At 43.9% G+C, this 21,536-nt stretch overlaps 1 protein-coding gene across 10 annotated transcripts in view; it reads left to right on the top strand.

The window, feature by feature from the left end:
• GPR132 (G protein-coupled receptor 132) overlaps positions 1-21,536 on the top strand; it is a 91,255-nt gene that overhangs the window by 52,585 nt on the left and 17,134 nt on the right. For 2 of the 10 annotated variants that reach the window (XM_085580871.1, XM_085580873.1), the window contains 2 exons: positions 10,849-10,916; positions 11,682-11,796. The exons of 3 other annotated variants lie outside the window; for them this stretch is intronic. Coding sequence is in view for 2 of the 7 variants with exons in the window: in XM_085580867.1 (XP_085436993.1) it covers positions 21,179-21,403 (225 nt within the window). In the remaining 5 variants the exon portion in view is untranslated. 5 more of the 10 variants (XM_085580874.1, XM_085580875.1, XM_021554510.4 and 2 more) reach the window with 5 other exon arrangements.

Genomic DNA, 21,536 nt, shown 5'->3' with positions numbered 1-21,536 from the left:
CGGTTTGCGTTGCCGCTCCTACCCCTAGCTTGGGTGTAACTAATAAACACGTACGCGCCGCGCTCCATGTCTCCTGCTCTTCTATTGCTCTGCGCAGGGCTTTCTCTACTTTTCCCCACGCCTTAAGGCATTTGCCGCTGCCTGAGGATTTCGTGTCCTCGGCCAGTGCGGCTGTGCATTTTTCCCATATCTCCGGATGCAAAACATCCACAGGGCGTTCAATTGCCCCAAGCTCAAGCAGCCTTGCTATAGCAAGATAAAAGTCTTTGAGCTTACACTCAATTCCCCATTGCTTATGAACTTCACTTACGACCCTGGCGAAGGCATCCATGATGATCGCGGGTCCTGGGACGTCTCCCTTGCCGAGAACACGGTTCCACCGGTCCGGCCGCTGCTCTTGTCCAGGCGACACCCGCAACCCGAGCGAATTATTCCCGGGTTTCGGCACCAGTTATGTTGCCTTCAGGGGAAGGCAAGGCGACCTGGTTTCAAGGAACAGCACGGCAGCCCAGTCTCCCCTGGGCCACTCGGGCCAACGACACACGCAGGCACCAGTGTGGTGGACGGTCGAAAGCGTTTATTATCTTATCTCATGGGTTTAAATAGTTTTGGGGGACTCTGCTACGTCAGGGGGGGTTGGTAGGGTCTCTAGGGTTAGTCAGGAGTGGAAAACTATTGGGTTAGGTGTGGTTACATTCTTTGGGGTAAATGGATAACATGTTGCAGGGTGAGAGGGGGAAGGGGTCTTTCTTTCCGTCACATCCCGAAATCTTCCGTTCGCCTGTCCCTATCTACTACAAGGCCCAGTAAGAAATAAGAGGAACAGAAAGTTACTTGTGGATGGAATTTGATGCAGCTGATGTCACAGAAGCCTGGTGAGATGACTGTTCTGATACTGAAATAAAACTGATGATTGGGAAGGGCAGACTGGGGATCGTTCTGTTCAGCACCACTGTGGACCTGTGAGCTGCTAGGTCAGATTTACAAATGCTCAGCAGAACAGGGAGAATATCTGCAGAACGATCTGCTACAGACCACCAAAGTCAGAGCCAAAAAGGAAGATGATTGTTCTTTAAACCCATTATTCATTTCACCCTCATCCAATTTGTGAACAGAAGAGTTCTGTATGCAGAGAGCTTCATGTGGGAGAACATGCTAGAGATGTAAGCAGCCAATAGAAAACCAGAATTTGGGTGGTACTGGTGAATTCTCTCACCCATGAGGGTCACACCCATGATGAGAGTGTTCATTTCAACATAACGTGGTGAACCAAATTCTGGGTAGAAAGTTTGTTGCCCTCTGAATGCCAGGCGTCGTTGTGACCTGATTGTGACCTGATTATTACCTCCCCTAAACACTCAGCATTAAAAAGGTACAGTCTCTAGCTCAAAGGTAAATTACTATCCAGGTTCACTGCTAGACAAAATGTGGGTAGAAGAACCCAGATGAAAGCTCAGACCTTTGATGAAGGGTTTATCAGATGGTCAAAAAGTCAGGATTTCCAAGCCAAGAGTGCAAACAGATCACACTAAAAATCTCATCCTGGTTCAGCAGCACAGTGAAGGAATCAATGCGAAACTGAAAAGCAGTCACAGCTGTGAAGGGGGAAACAGCTGCCAGTTAACATAAAATGGAAGTAACTAAGTGAGAGAAATTAGTAAGTAAAATTAGAACTATATAGAAACACCTCAGAACAAAGCAAAGAAAGTATTTTTCTTCTACTAAGAACAAAAGGAGCTTAAAAATAGTGCAGGAAAATCACTAGAGAGGGGTAGTAAAACGAATGGCAATGCAAAAAAGAAAAGTAATAAATAGATATTTGTCTGTATTCAGAAAAAAGTGAGACCATGCACATGTATAACATGGGGTTGTTGATGGACATTTTTGCTTAGTTACTTCAAGAGTCTCATAAGCAAGACCTACTAGGGAAAAAATATTTAAAATAAGCACCATGGCTAATCAGCATTCCCAAAAGAGATAGCATGATCTCTCTCCCACTTCTATTTGAAGAAGTGCTCATAGTGTATCAATACTCCAAATGGGTAAAGAGAATGAATGGGGTAAGTACAGTCAAATAGATATGAATAGGAAATGGTAACTGACATTTTTCAAAGAACAAGAATTATTTGCCAAACTGAGTTACAGTTTTGATGAGTTTGACCCAAACATGACAGACTCGGGGTTTTCCAAGGTTGTACCAGGAAACAATGCTGTGTCCTGTAAAACACTAATAAAAGTTATCCCATAATTGATGTGAGGGCTGAGAAGCAAGAGATTGCAAATACTAATGAAAGGTCACAGCACATGGTGCCAGTACAGCACTATGAGACAAGGGAATAAAGGAACCATGAGTATACATTGTTAGATGTAGGGAAATTATTTCCATGCTCAGGCATAGCAGCAGAAAAATCACTGCTGGAACAGCCCCTGACGTGCAGACCTGTGGAGTGAGGGAGCAGCTCTGGGGAGAGGACACTGGGAGCTGCCCCCTTGCACTGCTTCTCCCCATCAGCTGCTTCGAGTCACCACTGGAGGCTGGATTTTGAACTAGGCAAACCTTTGGTTCCCCAGGAAAGCCACTCCTGCTGCCTTCGTTGTCTGCACACTTGCCATGTGTGCAGTTGTCAAAGGAACCTGAAAAGAGGAAACCATGAACTACCTGCAATAGCAAACTGCAAAGACCAGAGCCAGCACTACCCCGTGTGAGGTTCAGGACTCACTCTGCTCTTTGGTCTTTTATTTGCTTTATCCATCACATTAAATCTCTTCGCAGACTACTGTGACTGCATGTAGGCTAACTGCACAAATATTTTCACAAAACACCCCTTGCATCTTGAGTTCCTAACTATCACCTCAGGCTTCTAACTGTGCCAGCACAGTTCTGGCTTTGAGCATGACTTTTGGCAGGGTGCATGGGCAGCAGGCGTGTTTCAGACCCAGCTGTCAGGGCTGTTTTTCCATTTGATCCATTACAGTTGTCTGTTCAAAGACAAAAAATACCCTCGGCACCCGGGACTGGGACTGAGTTCCCCAGCCACAGTCAGTTCCCCAACTGCTTCCCTTCTGAAACAAGATGTATTTTCCACATACTTGGCCTGCTTTCAGTGGGAGAGGGACAGCTCTCACCCTCTTCCACTACTCCTCTCTTCATCATGCCCTTTCTCCAGAGCAACCCAGATCCCTGCAGGAACCCACAGGAACCTGACACTGGCTGGGGAGTCATGGAATCATAGACATGTATTTATCCAGATGTTTGCTGGGCATTTTGTCCTAAAGGATCCTCTGAGAGATGGTGTCAAAAGCTTTACTGGAATCTAAAATTATTACATCAGCTGGCTTCCCTTGACCAAGGTTTATTATTATGACTGGCTACCTTGTCATAAAAGGAAATTAAGTTTGTCAAGCAAGACTCTCCTTCATGAACCTGTGCTGGCTGTGACCAGTGTCTGCCTTGTCTTCCAAGTATTTTTCAATAACTCCCAGATGAGTCTCTATAATTTTAGCAGGCACTAAAGTGAGACTGCTGAGGTGCTTTACTGCTCAGCACTGGCACGTAGGAAGACTCATCTGTAGGGACCACAGATGACAAAAAGTGTGATTGATAAGGAGAGGAAACAGACTGTGGTTTAAATGTGGTCTAGAAAAGGGAGTGGTTCATGTTAAGTGTCTGACATTCTGCTAAGAATGGCTTCCAGGGGTTCTGCCTTTATTTGTACCTTGAATTTACTTGGAAGAAAACACCAGGAACTAAAGATTGCTTTGCTTTAGGTGGGCACGTTGAAATAGTTGTGCTCTTTATTTATTAAGCAGGTGTATTCCTTTTGTATCAACAACACACTGTCTTCTGCTGGGTCCAGACTGGAAGAAAGGAGAGATTTTGCCCAGCACTCTGGGGCAAAGCACCAAACACATCAGGGTGGGGGGGTCTCCATCCTTTGCACCTCCAAAGCAAGGCTGCCCACCTCTGCAGGAGATGCTTTAACCCAGCAGGACCTCTGCAGACTCAGCACAGAGCCCAGACTCAGCAGCCACACGCTGGCAGAGATGTCCCAGCCACAGATCTGGCCCACTGCTGCACACACTGGAAATCCAGGGGAGGGTTGGTGGGAAGGGGATTGTTTGGGCTGGTTTTTCTTTTGAACCCTATAATAGCACTGCTCACGTCTGGTTGTGCACACTCTTTAAAGAGCTGGGATTCCCCCTTCTGATAGCAGCTACACAGCAGCCATGCTTTTCTTTAATCTCCACCAAACTGTTATTTCAACATACCACCCACACAGCCAGATGAAAAAGCACTGGTAAAAGGGTGGTGTTGTTTTGTTCTTTCCTTCTCAGAAAAAAAACCCAAGGCTTAGAAGAAAAGCTCAGAGTCTCTCTCTAGATGTACTAACTCCTCCTTTCCGTCTGGAATTTCCCATCAGTTGCACCATAAACAAACTCCCTTCAAATATGCTAAAATCAAGTGAACTGAAATTTAGTAGCAGACATAGAATTAGGGACTACTTGTAATCTGGTGGTTACCAAAGAAAGATCAAGAGCTGATAGAATCTGATTTTTCATGTTAGACTATTTAAATTTCTTATTCAATAAAGTAGTAATTCACTTTATAAATTAGGTTGCATTTGAATACAGCTTTTCATTTGATTTTGTGATTGAGCTTGATAAGGTTTTTTAACTACAAGAGGTTGCTACTTCATTCCCAAATAATGGATAATACTTTGAAGAGCAAATACCAGCATGTTACTGCCATTTTCCCAAATGACTTAGACATCTTAAGAGATTATTTATTGTTCTGGTGTCCTATCACTGATGTTTCTACTAAGACCCCCTCTACAGTGTGTATAAGATGGTGTCCTAACAGAAAATTTCATTGCTAGGAAAAAGGGCACAAATCTTAGATTACCATGACAGGTTCATAATTTTTTTACAACAAACCACTATAAAGGAACCATAGAACAGTAACAAAGAACACCAGAAGATGTCTTTTTTATAAACAGCATGGCAGCTTTCATCCTCTCCTCCTGTTTTTCTGCCTTTGGATTGCTAAGAAGCTTTTTAGGGAAAGAGGCCTGGTATGCACTGTCTCCATTTTATTAATAATTTTTTAAAGTAAAATTTCAAAGAAAAAGATTAGCTGACATATCCATGGCTGTCATTCCACTGTCCAGAAGACAGAAGCAGGATGGATTAAGAGACCTGCTGAGAAGGACTCTGGGGTGCTGAAAGCCAACCATGTCCTCAGCAGCAGGTCAAGGCAGGGGATTCTGCCCCTCTGCTCCACGCTGGGGAGATCCCACCTGCAGTGCTGCTGGACATCCAACTCTGGGTGTCCCAACAGCAGAGGGATGTGGATTTGTTGCACCAGGCCCAGAGAAAGCCCCAGGGGGTGCTGGAGCATCTCTGCTATGCAGACAGACTTGAGAAAGCTGTAGGTGTTCAGTCTGGAGTGAAGAAGGTTCCAGGGAGACCTTCCAGTGCCTGAAAGGGCTGCAGGAGAGCTGGAGAGAGACTTTGTACAGGGGCATGGAGTGACAGGACAAGGGATAATGGATTCACACTGTCAGAGGGCAGGTTTCCAGACTGAGAAGGCCCTGGCACAGGCTGCCCAGAGCAGCCGTGGCTGCCCCATCCCGGGAGTGCTCAAGGCCAGGCTGGATGGGGCTTGGAGCAACCTGTTTTCTTGGTCTTTAAAGAAGCCCTGAGCAAAGGGACTGCCTGGCTGTGCAATGACAGGTTTCTCCAGGGCACCCAAAAGCAGGTGTAGGATGCCAGTGGCTGTTCCTGCAACTACCTGCAGACATCCACATCCACCTCTCTGCTGAAGACATGAGCTTGTTTATCACTGCCCACAGCCCTCACTGACAGCTAGGCACGGATCTCAGACATCCTGAAACCAAGCAGAGAAAAGACACTGCATTCTTTCTGGACCATCGTCTTCTGTCCTCAAAGCTCTTTCCTCCTGTTCTGAAAGTGCCAGGATGTCACCCAAACTGATCAGACAGGAAGGTGCCTCTGCAGAGGAATGGGAGAGACATATTTTATGGGTGTGCTTGCATTTCTGTGTTCTTTAGTGCTTGGCAGCATAACAAGACACCCTTTATTTTCACCCATGTATTTGCTGTGCGTATTCCATAAGCTGCAGCTCCAGGATGAGCCCTGCCAGTGATCCTGTTTGCCTGGGACCTGAGCAGGGATGCTGGCACTGCATACCATGACATTTCCAATCAGACAGGTCAGTGGGAGCATTGGCATTTGGTTCTGAAAAATTCTAGGATTTCCATGGCTTATTATATGTAGATATCTATAGTTAGTTGATTTTTGGTTTTTTGTTGTTTTTTGGGGTGTTTGTATTTGCTTTCTTCCCATTATTTGACAGTACATGCTACCAAAGCTGGCAGAGAATTATAAAATATTTGCATTTCCTAAAATATTGAAACCTGCAGGTTTGGCTGAACAGAAGTTTCATGCAAAAACATCCCACATCTGGGTAGCCTGGAGTGCACACAAAGTTGTGGTGTCAAGGTCCACCTGCTCCCACTCTGCAAAGTCACTCCAGAAAAGCTACCACAGGAATCACTCACACACCACAGACAGACAGACAGACAGACAGACAGACAAGATTTTCCATCCCCAGTGTCACGTGTTAAAATGTGCCTGTGCCACCCCAGTACCAGGTGAAGCTTCACCATCTGTCTTTCCATGAGTAATTTTATTTACAAAATGATTGAAGCTGCTAGTGTCTGGAGAAAATATGATGGAAGGGTTGATTTTTAATGTCAAAGAATCTTTCCAATTTATGTGGTTGCTTCTGAAATGAATCTTCAAAAAGTACATTCCCAACACAAAAGAGGGCATGGAAATCGTGCTTGGGAAATGAGGCTGTAAATTGTTTAAGTGAAAGCAAACTGCTGAACACAGAACAAAATCCCAGGTGTCTATAGGAAGACCAATTTATAGCAAGATATATTTATGCTTAAAAAAAATGTGCCAGAGCTCAAAAGTCAGTATTTTCAAGGGTGATTTCCAGTAGATTTTTCTGTTGCCTGTTCTGTTATTATGATGGAGTTAGAGGATCTGAAAAACTGCTGGGAAAGGAGGGGGAAAACCTTGGATTTTCTTTCTCCTTGGTGTGTACACATACCTAGATATCTCAAGGAAGACCATACTTCCTTTTTAAGACTGAATCAGGAAATTAATCTGAGAAAAAGTGAAGCAAATATCTCCAAATATGTGCCCCACTAAATCTTTCACTTTAGTTGAAGGCTTAATATCATACCTTCATCAGCTAATTTCCTTTCTTCAAAATATTAAGTTGCTTATAACAATACATTTTTTAACTCTTCACTGAAAGCATTCAAAAAATGTGTGGTTGTGGAACTTAGGGTAATGGTTTGGTGGCAAACTTGGCAATGCTGGGTTAACAGTTGGACTGGATGATCTTAGAGGTCTTTTCCAACCTAAATTATTCCATTCTATGATTCCAGCAGAGACTGGAAAGTCTTTCATACCCACCAGCATGACCCAAGACTCAGAGGAGATGCCTCAAAAAAGGCATCAGAGATAACCATCCAACATAACCAGGAGATGGTTTCACAGCCTGGCCACTGCAGAGTGGTATCATCACCCAGCTCACCACCCACATATGAGCCTCAGTTTCCTCACTTAAGGTCAGTGACACAAAGGAAGTAACTAAACTAAGAAACAAGTAATTATAAAGTACAGCCTGCCCAGGTTTGTGAGCTCTCCCACTGATGTGCAGTCAGGTGGACCACAAAGAATCTGACAAAGGCTCCCACAAATCACTTGTGCACAGAGGTTCTGCACAAGAGAGAGACCTGCTGCTGGCAGGAATGTGCATCCCACTGCTTGCTGAGGCTAATGCTAAGGGAGGGCTCAGCCCAAAGAAAATCTCAGCAACAGAGCACAGGGCTCACAAGTCCACCCTCTGAGTCCACCCTCCATCACACAGCTGAAGTTCAGACCAGTGGCTCAGGAACTGGTTTGCTCCGACAAGGTCTGACAATGTCCAGGGTAATTCCAGCTGTACACATCAGGGAATTCTTAGTGCAGAAGGTCCCAAAGATGATGGAAGTTGCCCATTAAGGCAGACATCCTTTTGAACCAAAGGGCTCACAATCCTGAGTGTCCATGTGTGACTGCAGACCTCCACAACACACCATGCTCAGGAGAAAACCCAGCACATGAAGTCCTGTTCCCAATGAAACCTGCCAGCCTGCTTTGTTGTCCTCTTGCCTTTTTCCTCCCCCTCCTCCTCTGTTCCATTTCCTTTTCCTGCATGCTTACATGGCAGCCCCTGTACATGTAAATCTAAATCAAACAGTTTACAGAGCATTATTTCTATGTTATCTCTGCTTTGCAAAAGGTTTCCTGCTTTCCTGTCTGTGGCTGTTCTCTAAGGTGCCCCTTGGTGCTGAGCCCCAGCACAGACGTGCTGGGGTCACCCATGGGCACCTGCCAGCTCTGTGACATCCTCCCCGAGCAGGGCACCAGCTTCCTACAGCACCCACCTCCGGGGTTTGTGCAGATCTGCGGGGTGGACTGCTGGGAGCTTTGCCATGGAGAGCTGGCAGAGAGGGTCCCTGACCACAGCAGGAGGAGCTGATGCAATGTAAACACCAAATCCCTTGGAATCCCTGCTGCATCAGCTGGGTCCATCCTGTCTGCAGAGCAAACTGAAGGAGGCTAAGGGGGAAACAACAGTAATGAAAAGAATATTTGGACTTATGGCAGAGTGTTTGAGTGAGATTTGGTTTATCTGAACCCCAGGTTTGTCCAAAGCATTTCTGTGTCTGTCAATTCAGCCAATTCAGCTGTATTGTTCTTCAGCCACTCCACTCCCTCGGGATTTGGAATGGAAAGATGGATTTTGTGACTTCGTTTCCACATTGACACAGTTTTTGTATTAACCTGAGATTTAATAGCCAAAAACATACAAGCCCTGCAGAGCACAGAGCTCAGGGTAGCCATATCAGCTGTTTGCACCAGATGCAAAACCAGCTTGAGCTCCTCTCTGATCTGTGAGAATTAAACCAGTTTCAGGCCTTGGCCCAGCATTGCTGCTGCTTTGACTTTGTTAAAATATTCTAAACGAGATCTGTGAACCGCACCCTTTTCCTCCCCATGCAGTAACACATGTAACCTTTCTACCCCTGCGGGTTTAGAGTTTCTCAGTAAAAGCAGGGGTTATCATAAGAAAAGGAAGCCAGACGTGTCTGTCACAGGGCTGCACGTGCGGAGCCCAGCCTGCTAACTCCTTATGTTTTCAGTTTCCTCTTATTCCAACAGCTGGAGCTGAACAGAAGGGCAAAGTGGATGGGCTGGGATGCTTGGGAACACACACGTTCAGAGACGGAATTCCAAGTTGGGAGCCAATTGCCCTGAGCTGCAGCAGCACACTCACTGTCTCAGCTTTGGCCACACCACTGGCAGCAGGGTGTCCCAAAGAAGCTGTTGGATGTAACCCCACCTCATCCCAAGGACCCTGAGGCACAGACTGGCTCCTCTCCACTCTTACCACTCAGAGGATAAGCTGTTGTTGCCTCAGACAAGCCAGTGGTGTCAAAGGTCTCTGTGTGACAACCAGCTGTGCTCTGCCAGCAAGCTCCTGATGGGGACCATATCAATCCCAGCATGTGACAGGGTAGGACTGTCAAACACGGAACTTTTCACAGTGAGAGACCTTTCCTTGATGAGGGCATGATCAGTCACATTCAGCTTAGTGCATTTCCACCCCTGAGGCACGCAGTACATCACTACACCTGTGAAAAAGGAGAACTGACACATTTCTACACACCACTCACAAAACCAGGCAAACTTAAAGCAGGTAGGCTTTCCAACACAGACATGAAATTAAAGCATTTATGCAGCCTGACTAAGCAGCAGGAATCTGACTGTATCATCCCACCCATCATTGTAGGAAAGCCACTGAATCAAAAATCTTAGGAACTGACTGCCCCGTGTTTTTAATTTCCAGCAGCAGGACTTGTCTGCATTCCCTGCAGACTGCACACTATGGATTGGGTGTGCGTGGTCAGACAGAATCTGTGTAAGCTCTGTGCTGGGCTCAGCTCAGTGCTTTTGCTACTCAGCTGGCCTGGCTGCCAGGGTGGCACGTTTGCACCTCGTGTGCTAAGGAAAGACTCTGCAGGTAGGAAGTGGCTGGGAGGAAGCTGAGCTCCAGTTTTAGCAGAATTTTAGCACATTCTGTGAGGGATCCAAGCTGTGGTGGTCTTGATATAGACTGAAAAAGCAGCGTGGCCAGCTTTTGTGCCTGTCCCAGACCAACAGCATCACAGCCACTGTCACAGGCAGCTCAAGTCTGAATCACAAGCTGCTGAGATTCTCTGCTAGACACAGCTGTGGATCACACCAGTGCAGGGCACTCATACAGTGCTTGGCCACAGGAGCACAGAGCAGAATTCAGTGCTCAGTGCTTCTTAGCCCCTGGACACTGCTGTCCTAGAGATTCTTGGGCACTTTCCTGCCTTGCTTATGACTAAGAAAGTCCTTTTTGCCATCCTGTATATGCTGCACTCCCCAGACAGGTCTGCAGCTCTGCTCTCATGTAGTGCACTGCATAGTAAGAGGAGAAGAGACAGACCTTTGGCTGTTTCCTACCAAGACCTGTACTTCAAGATACTGTTTTCATTTCCTCCCTTCCCATGCTGCAAATTTAAAGCTATATTCTATCATTAAAAAAAAAAAAAGAACCTTGGTTGCCTACAAAAAGGTAAAAAATATTATAAAGATTATAAAAAAATATGCATAAAATTTTCTTCTGATGTAATCTTTTGCAATGTATGACCACAGCCCTGTATTCGACTGCAGGTGGAGAAAGGAGAGGCAGATGATCTGACATTTCCTCCATTTATAGGTTCTTGTTGGTCACAACCAAGGTAAGATAACATTAACACAGAGCATTTTCATGCACAGTGGAACAGAGAAATATCTTACCTGTTTTTCTCTTGATAGCTTCTAAATGAAAAAAAAAGGAGTGAAAAACTCAAGTCTAAAAGTCTTTCGAACACATTGGATCCCATCAGTCTTCCACAGTTATTTCTGTTTCTAAACAGTGGTGCATAAGCAATTTCTCTATCACAGTGCTGTGAAAATTAAAAAAAAAAAAATCTGTGTTATATAGAACTGAGTTAAAACAGGGCTGGACCCTTTTCTCTCTTACTGTTTGACAGTTACTGTACCTCAGCAGGAAAATGATGAAGAGTGCATAGAAAAGATCACTTATGCAGCTTACCTTGCTTGAACAGTCAACCTAAAGACAACCTAGCTAAATAGCACCCAGAAATTAAACTGCAGAAAGAAATATTCTCAAAATGCCCAATCTATACTCACTGAGGTTAAAAGAAACATTTGCATTTACTTCAGTTTGATTTGGCCAGAGAGTTTCTGCACTCTGCTTTAAATGGTTCTTTATCTGATCTTCTGTTACTGACTAGGTGAGATATCAGTACAATGCAGCTCAGACCAAAATTTATATCTCTGTACTGCTTGTATTATCTCTACCAAAACCAGAGTAAAGTTACTTAAAGCATTTGGTTTGGTTTTGCCACCCACAGAAGGTCTAACTTGGTGTTCATCTCCAGTCACAGAAGATCTTGTCAAAGGCTTTTGAAAGCATCTTTCAACATGAAATCTTGTATCAGTCTTCATCTTGCAGGGAATGGTTGTGCGTGATGTCAGTTGGGGCTGTACTACTGAGAGAAGCACAAAGAAGAAGATAAATAGTAATATTTTTCAAGTCTGACTGGAAGATTCAAGGTAACAGAGATGTCTCATCTTTCATTTCCCTATGGAGGACCATGCAATTTTCAAAGTTTCATCACTAAATCCAGCTGGAAAATGCAAATGTGTCTCTGACTATCCTAAACTCAACATCAGGGAGAAAACAATCAGGCAGGTATCTGACCCCACAGCTGATTGCAGCCAAATGGGAACAGTGAGCTGGTACATCACAAATACCACAGAAGAGCACCCTGGTCTCTGTGAAAACTCCAGTTCTTCAGGTCTGAGAGCACTCTGCTCTTCTCTATCCCACATATCTGAATGAAAGACAAATACAGAGACAAATCAGCTGCAGTCATCTCAGAAACATTATTCCTTCATTGTGTTTTCCTGTGGGTTTGATTTCTACACAGAGAAGGAACAACATGAAATCACATGTTTGAGGCAGTGCACAGACAGGTTCCAGCAATATGTCCAGTCAAGCTGAGCTGGTACAGACAGAAATTTCACCTACTCTCCTCCACAGATGGAAACCCGCTTCAGCCTCTTTTTTCCCCAATTCTTTCTGGTTCCTGAGAATAAATTGTTCTTTAGAGAAAGACCCATCTCCAGAAACCTTCACCAGAACAGAACCAAAGCAACTTTTTCACACCAGAATGAAAGTACATACCAAGCATTTCTTTAATTTTCAGAGAAAATGTTTTACTTTCAATACAGATAGCAAAAGTAAATTCAGTTCTCTGCATGCCTTAGGTTGTTCCCCTATGGTTCTTTCCTGTCCCACCTTAGCCCTCAGCAGTGTGCCAGCACTGACAGACCCTAGTGGGGTCCTGTAAGCACCTCACTGCAAGTGGAACTGGTAGGAGTTGATGGAGAAGTTACCTGAAAACTTAATAAATCTGTTCATACCTGACTTTGACTGAGTGACACACAGCATCTGCAAAAATACATGGAACAGGTCTCACAAACAAGGTCTAGGCTGGCAATGTAACATTGGGATCTTCTTCCTCCTTCACATAAAGCCTGAACTAGAGTACTTGGTAAAGATCATGTGCTCCTTCTTATCAATGCTCTTCGTTATTAAGGAACTCCTGCAACTCAATTCTTCTAGAAGGTGTTCAACCCATCATCAAATCTTCTTTAGCATTCTCAGCCTTCTCTATCCCAGCTGGCACCAGAATAGGCTCTCCCTCCTGTCACCACACTGTTTATTGGGCTCTAATACTGTTTCCCACTTTTCAACACCCAGCCAATTCACACATATTCAGGTGAGTTCATTCCCAGAGAGGGAATTTCCCTCACTATAGGAATCAGCACCTCCTGCAGGTGCTCTGCCCCTGAGGAGCCACAGGGTTCATTGATCCCTTGTCTCTCTGGGGCATGTTTGCAGTGATTTAGGTGCACATCCAGAACAGGAGCCCAAACCAGAGTCTGGCAGTCACAAAAACAATCTCTCACCCCTGTACAAGTGACAGAATTTGACAGCAAACACTTCCTTTTTAAGGCTGCTTCTCCTCCTAGATTCTCTTCTGGCACTGTGCAGTCTCTGCTTTCTGTGCACACCCAGCTAAGAGTAACACATTTTTGGGGACTCAAAGCTGTGCCCACAGAACCTCTTTTAGCTCACAGCACTCAGAACTGCACGTGGTATCGTCTGCTACTTCCTGCAGCTCTGTCAGAGCAGCCTCTGAGCACGGCACGAGCTGGAGCACTCCGTCATCTCCTCTGCAAAAACAGGGGGGGAAAAAGAAAAAATAAAAGGTAAGTGTTTCATCTCTGTGTCAAGGCATTGCTTCTATTTAGCAGCATTTTCCTTTGTTCTGTTTTGGTCACTGTTTCTTCATGCCGTGTGTCTGTGCTCAAGAAATGTAGACTGTGTTGATGCTTCACCATAGTCTAAATTTCCTTGTGCCTGATGTAGTTGCTGGGTCTGTATTAATTAATTGTAGTTGATGCAGCCCCTCCTATCTGTCTTCCTTACAAATTCCCTTTCCTACAAAGAACATATTTATCTTAGAAATCAACTTTAGTTCCAGTCAGGGATAGAGGATTATTAGGATTGAAGGATTTTGGCAGAATAGAAGTTGCTGTGAGGTGAGCTTTAACTATTACTGCAGTGCATGAGCCATGAATACAGAATTATAATAGCAATATGAATGCTGGGTTTCTTTTCAGAAGAATTCACATCCAGCCTTTCCTGTCATCCTTACTATGCTGGAAAAGCAAGGCAGGCATTTAATTGTCAAGTTTACCTGCTGGTCTATAAAGACTAATTGGATATACTACATTCCTTCTTTTTCTCCACCTTTTATTCACACAGCACTGCTGATCTCTGGCACTCAGGGATGTGGAGACTAACTGGAGTTTAAATTAACTTTTTTTTTTTTGTCAAATATTTTCAGAGTTGACTACTTTTCCAAAGACCAAAGAGCATCTGGGTTTATTTTAAAGCAGTCCTTCTCATAATCCTATTTAGAGCTGCTGCTACCTCTAAATCAGGAGCTTTTTAACTTCCGTAACTTCATTGTGGGGAAGAAGGAAACAGGGGAGTGGGGGTGAAACAAAAAAACCCAAAACAAAGAAAAAAAAAACAACCAAAAGAAAAAACCTCAAGCACTTATTCTGCTCATATTCTGCTCATTAGCACACAATGGGCAAGACTGATTTTCTTCTGAGAAGTTTTCCAAAGTTCTCTACACAGGACACTATATTCAAAGAAATTTAAAGTTTTAATTGGGCACCCCCTCTGTACAGATTTCTGTCTGAAAGTGCAGATGACTCTTTCAGGTTCAGCCTCTTGGGAGATAGTGATTTTACAGCCTTGCCATGATCACACAAATAATTTTGCTGTCAAGTGTCAGGGTGCTTTGGGAAATGTCTAATAACCAGGATTTTTACACTAATAACTTCCAGGGTAGACCCTAAGTGTGCCAACAAAGAATGAGATATTCATTGTGGCAGACGTATAAAGAGCCAGAAGACATCAGAGATGAGGATTCAGACAAAACACCACAGATTTAGCAGAAGTGAGTGTGGTGACAGAGATGTCAGAGGTGCGTGTACATTCAAAGAGGAATCTTTGAGCATGACAGTTGTTTTGTTATCACTAAAGTCTTTAGGGGAAAGCCCTGCTCTTGGTATGGTGAGGTAGCTGCAGGAGGTGACCTAAATGTCAAAAAGGAAAATGGAAGTTCTCCAATTAGTTGAGAGCAAATCAGAGATCAAAAAGGAGAAAATAAATTGTGTTTCATGGAAAATGGAGAAGGAGAAAATATTTGTGTCTAAGTTCAGAGCACTGTTAAAAATAGGATTGCTTCAAGTAAAAAAGGCACTGTGGTTTTTGCAAGGCTTTACAAATCCTACTTGATCAGAGACATCCACTTTAGACAAAACGTAAAACAATTTTAAGATGAAACAACCTAGATTAGTCAGTAGTAGCCATTATGTCAATAAGCCCAGGTCTGACAGATCATTACATTATTTTGGCACCTCTTTGCTCTGCTTTTCCCCAGCACCATCTTTAGTACTGATGATGCCACCACAGCAGCTTCCATACAGACCCACAAGGGCAGGGCCAAGACCCCTATCAGGGAGAGATAATCTACTGTCACAAGGTCAAAGCTCAACACAATCTTCACATTTTCCTGCTCCAGAAAGAGAAACCATCCTGTCTGTGCTCACTGTTTGCAGCACAGCTAAGCCATGCTCTGACTGGGGGATTTATCAGGGATGAGAGACAAAGCCATTTTGGGGATGCAGAAAGAGCCTGTGTGATCCCTGTGACTGCAATGACTGCAGTGAAGGTGCCAGTGCAGGAAGAGGGGACACTTGTGGATGTGGGAGTTTGATCAGATGTGTTTGGTTATAAATATGTTCAGCAACTCCACCTGGACAGTTTCTACCCCAGAGATGAATTTGAGTCACAGTAGTTTGGGGTGGACATGGCACTGGTCTGGGCCTTTCTATGGCTCTTAGTGTGTAGGTGCCAAAGGATTGTCAGGAGTCTGTTTGAAGGCCTGGAGGCCAAGAATAAGGAGGATGATATCCATAAGTAGCTGCTGGGGAAATCCTAAAATCTGAAGGACAACAGAGCACCCCTTTTTAAGGGGAACACTGGTGGGTTTGGACATAGGTCTTGGTGCATCTTTGTTCAGCTGCTTGAAGTCAGATTTTCCTTAAACCTGGCAATAAAACACATTCATCTCCAACAGTGTGTCAGCATAGCCAGACCTCCTCACCTTGTTAAAGCATCCTGTTCCCTGATATCCCAGCCTGTTCTCCAACATCCCAGCCTGCTCTTTTGGCAATCCAGAGCAGTGTCCATCCACTTGTATGCACTTAGTGCCAAATCTGCTGGCATTTGGCTGTGCTTCAGCATCCTTGAGCACCCTGATGCAAGAGAGAGGAATGGAAATCACCACTCTCATCCTCTTCCTCTACAACTTTGTAGTTCCAGCACAAGCCAGTAGTAAAGTTTAGTCAGCTAGGTTTCCAAATGAGCCACTTCTTTAACAGAAGCTATAAACAATTAGCCCCAAACGCTAAGGCCACCAATTAAGCTGCAAAGCTTTAGGGAGTCATTGGGCTGGAGTGCTTGGTGGTTTCAGGTGTGAAGCAGGGATGCTCTCAGTTGCTCACTTTCACTGCTGCTGCTCCAACACCTCCACTTACCTCAGCCTTTTGACTTGACAGGCTTTACAGTTTAGCCTCAAATTTATGACAGCTTTTCTGGGCTTCCTGATGCTTCTCCTGGCCTTGGAGCCTTTCCTCTGGCTCTGGGATCTTTTCCACACAAGCTGGTGGGTACCAGGGAGTAAATCTGCCCTGCAATAGATGCACTCTGATGCTCTCAGGGACGACTGAGAAACTTTGTTAGATCTGAAATCCCAAAATCCTGACTCACAGCCTTTGAATCATGACACCAAAGTCCCTTGGTACAGGTGGATTTTGGGGTCTGTTTTTCACCTGTGGACTTCCCCATCCTACAATGTTTAAGTAGTTTTACCTGCTTTTATATGCATTGAATAATGTGGTCTTAAACCCAGCAAAGGATCTTTTGTTAACATTTCTCTCATACCCACCATGCATTCTTCTCTCCTGTGCAGTCCCTCTCCAGGCAGCATGGCACAAGGACACTCACTTTAGGGAAGGATGGCTTTGTCAAACTGGGCCTTTGTCAAACCTGAATTATGACAGTTCCCCTTAGTAATACTACAGCTGCTCATTTTAGCTAATTAGCACACTAATTGTGTGCTAGATTGTGGGAAGAGGGAAGTGGATGTATGGATTTATGTAAAAACCTGCACTTAGGTATTTAAAAATCTACAGTCATTAAGAGTTCATATCTATGAACAGTGTTATCTTGAGGTAAATCAAGTATCTTTCCCTCCTCAGAAAAGACTGCTGAGCTTCTCCCCTCATGAAAGGCAGTTGATTAATAACCTCTCTTTTAACATATATCTTCTTTATTTTTATATTTATTATTATCTTCATTTTAATGTCTTTATAAGACTGCATATATCTGCATTATATCTCATATGTGCAATACAGAATTGAATATAAAGGCTGTATAACTAATCCCAGAGTCTTGCTGCTTTCATCCTACAAATGCTGAAACTTGTTGAAACTTGCTGAAACCAGCACTAGGCAAGAGAGGGGTTACCAGCTTCACCAGTGGAAGAAAGATATCTTAGGATAGAGTTGTGCTCAGGCTGGATTCCCCGGATAGCTTTAAAACACTTTTTTTTCTAAAAAGAGTTTTGAAACTATATAGTGCCAAGATTATATATTCATGTATTATGTTCAAATTTGAAATGAAGTTGCTTGAAAATACATGGGTTTATGTTCAAATTTCAAAATATACAGCTTCAAACCCCACTGTGTTGTGTGTGTAAGTAAAAATGATTGGTCTGATAGGTAACCAAGTGAAGCCATGGCAGTTTCTCCTTTTTATGTTGAAATTTGCTTATAGGAGTGACTTCATTTACTAATTTGTTTATTAATGATGAAAAAAAATAAAGCAGTTCACTGACTTGCTGGGCGTATGGGCCGCCATGATCTGTTTCTATTCAAAGACACCATAAACATTTTGCCTTCTTTCAAGAACAGCAGAGCAAATAATCCACAGCAATTTCTTAGTTTCAAGTTAAGAGACACAGAAGTTTATCAACTGATAATTTACAGGCAGGTAGTGCAAGTTCTGCATGAGAAGAAGCCCAGGTTGAGACGTTGGAGGAGTGACCCTGCTGGTGACGAGCACTGTAGGTGGCATAAATATAAATGTCACATCTGGCAACTGATGTGTTTCAATATAGATTTGAGTGTCCAGCGGGCATCCTGCTGGCACCCTTGTGTCAAATCCTTCCTGCACCACATTCTGCTAGTGAAAGCACACAAAATCCCTCAGGAGAAACTCAGGTCCTCTTTCACTGCAGGCTGATTTATGCACAAATCACTGATTTGTGATTTATGCTTTGAGACACGCAGGTTGCTTTCCTCTACAGATATTGGGGACAGGAAGGAAAGTGTGAAGGGAAAGTTTGTTTTCATTTTAACCCTCATAGCAGTTATTTCACATTTTTCCTGATATCCACATAAATGCCTCAAAACTTTTGGCTCGAACAATAATCCCTGGAAGAGATGGATGATCAGAAAAACATTAGAAAATAAAAAAATATATTAATTAATGTGTTTTTCTCATGTAATTGTACTCATGTTCTGAATTTCACTGTGTCCTTTTTTTTCTTCTGTTCCTGTGTATCTCAGGTGAGTTACTCCAAAGACTTTCAACCAGTCTCTGTCCAACTATTATGATTTCTTTGACTTATACTTCTCTTCCTTGTAACCATATCTGTAATTTCCTTTTTTTACTTTTTCTAATAGCAGCTATTTTTATCACTCCAACTTCTCCTTTGGAAATTTAAACAGTTTCATATGAGTAGTCATATACAAATAACAAAAAAAAAAAAAATTAAAGCCTTTTACTTTCCTGTTTGTTTTCATTTCCCTTTTTTTTTCTTGTTATGCTTTGGTATTACTGAAAAGACTTTTCTTGAGAAAAGATGAATGCAACTGGCCCAAATGAGCAGCAGGAGCCACTGCATTTTAGGAGTATGGAACATAATTATCTAACAGCATAATCTAACAGTTTCTAACAGCATGGAGACAGCATAAGAATATTAGAAATGGAAGAGTGTAAATACAGAGCAGGCATGCAGCAGATTTTAGAGGATTACCCCATCTTCCAGTGATTTGTGCTCAGGTGTTTCGTGATCTCTCTGTCCTGGAAGATGAGATGTTTTGCACATCTTGAAAGCGAGAATCATGCACGTGACAGCTGCAGTTTGTCCCATGCAGAGACTCTCAGAGAGCAAAAAACCTCAGAGTGTTGACAAAAATACATTGAGCTGCTGATGCAAAACACAGCCAGTACCTGCTGTAACACTTAAGATTAAGTGTTACAGTGAGACCTAGCACATCAGGATAGGCCACAAAAAGCTGAAAGCAGCTGCTTTGGAGAGGCTTTGCTCAACTGAAGGATACAGGACAGCAAAGATAACTCATTGGAACAGTTTGTATCTCACAAATGCATTCTTGGATATTGCTCATCCTTGTCATAATCACAATGTTTTACCCTTTATAAATGCTTGAAAATTGCTGGGTGTGATAAATCTCTTGAGTTCTGGTGTTCAAACCAAAACTGATCATCACAAATATTAATAGAAAATGGTGCCTAGTTTTTTTCAGCTGTGTAATTATTACTGTTTTTCATTTGAATTAATATTTAAGATGCAGGTTAGCCTCGACATCCCAGAGGAAGACAGAACTGGGAATCGTCTGGGCTGAGCCAAGCATCAAACTGTTGAACTCTAAAGGTCTTAGAAGATAGGAACGTGCCTCAGTTGAAGAGGGCTGTAGAGGCACAGAGAAGTTGACTTTAGTCAAAGGGTGGATTGTGGTGTTACTTCCTTCCCCTTAGGGGTGCATCAACACAAAAGAAATGTCACCAGGAGAAATGTCATAAATTGTCTGCTGAGTGCTGCTTTGTGATCTTCAGTTCGAGGGGGAAACCTCTCTGCAGGCCTGGAGAACCGAGTGGAGGCCAGTGAAGCTCCGAACTGGGGGTGGATGCAGTGGCCAGGGGAAGAAGTTTCTTCCCTGGACAGGGCTGAGAGCCTGGAGAAGGTGAGGAGTGGAGCAAACGGGTGGCCTCCTCTCCTCCTTCATTATATTGGGCTGGGGCTTAGAGCACTCCTGCTGGGAAGGATACAAGCTCCCAGGCTGACAGGCCAAAGCTTCAGGACAGTCCTTCAGCACCTGAATTTCTTTAGAAGTGTAAGTGCATGCCCAGGGCTGCCCGTTGTCAGCTGAGGCACCACGCTTGGCAGCTGACAGCCATTTCCAGGGGAGGTCTCTTGGGCTCAGCTAAGCCCTGTGGCTTTGTCCATGTGCCAAACACCAAGGAAAAATGCCTGCTCCAGCTACCTCCAGGCAGGCAGCTTAGAAAGTCACCTTAGAAAGATACCTTAGAAAGGCATCTCCTTCCTGAAGTGCTGTTATTGGACATGAAATGAGTACACAGAAGCTTCGTGAGTTCAAGAGGAAAAAAAAAGAGCTAATTTTATTTCTGACCTTGCAATATATAGAATTCCAAAAGTGACAGTGGATTGGAGGATGAAATTGCCACCTCTCAACTACACTGGTCAAACTAATAGTCTATTAATTCTCTCCTCTCACAACGAAAAATGCAAACCAACCATTATTTACATGAACAGTGTGTGAGAACTCTAGTAGAAATATGTAAACATTATCAGAAGGCTAAAGAAGTTTTATGAGAACTTTAAAACTTTCAAAAAGAGCTATAAAAGGAAACACTTTTAAAAATCAGGGTAACACTGAGGCTCCCTCATGGGTGCTGAGCATCGAAAGGAGACTTGGAGCAAAAGTGAGAGGGGAGGAGGCAAGACAAACAAACAAAAACCCAAACAAACATTAGGAGCCATGTGTCCACAGAACTCTTCTACTGCTTCCTGCCCTGTACCATCACTGACTGCCCTACAGAAAGGAGAATATTCAGACACAGGATCAAGAGAAGTGTGCAAAGCCAGGAGGAGGGAAGGAGAGAGCATCCTTTACCACTCCTGAAGGTGTTTTTATTGAGGTGTGTGGGGTAGACAAGCTGATGAGTGACTGGTGTGTGACTTCTGTCATATCCTTGCCCTGGATGTCACCATCTGCCTGACTATGAGACATATTCACCTGTTGTGCTTTACGATAGAAAGGGAGGTCTCCAAGACCCTCTGTGGTGTGCAGGTGTGCAGCAGCTCTGTGGTGTGCAGGTGTACAGCAGCTCTGTGGTGTGCAGGTGTGCAGCAGCTCTCACACCACCAGGTGTGTTTAAGTCAAGGACAAGCTCTGTATGTCAGTTCATAGACAAGGCCTGGGCAGAGAACCACTGCTGACCCTGAAATCAAGCACCTTTTTTACCCTTTCTACACAGCAGTTTGGTAGGTGGCCCAGAAGAGACCCCTCCTCCTCCACCAAAGGTGACAGATGCTTAGGAGGCAGCAAAGAAATAGTCACCACCAGCCCTTATTGCAACCACCATATTCATAAGTTAACACCAGCTCAACCACCCTCTGGGGTAAGAACTTCTTCCAATATCCAGCCTAAACCTCCCCTGACACCACTTCAGGCTGTTCCCTCAGGTCCTGTTACTGATCTGAGTACTGTGTCATCTTCTCCACACTGCAGTGAGAATTCTTTTCTCCAGTCAT

This window comes from Lonchura striata, chromosome 5, assembly GCF_050655825.1.
Source record: "Lonchura striata isolate lonStrDom1 chromosome 5, ASM5065582v1, whole genome shotgun sequence".
In the NCBI taxonomy this organism is placed as follows: domain Eukaryota; kingdom Metazoa; phylum Chordata; class Aves; order Passeriformes; family Estrildidae; genus Lonchura; species Lonchura striata.
The sequence above is the reverse complement of the archived record's forward strand: the minus strand, read 5'-3'. Positions and strand labels throughout refer to the sequence as shown.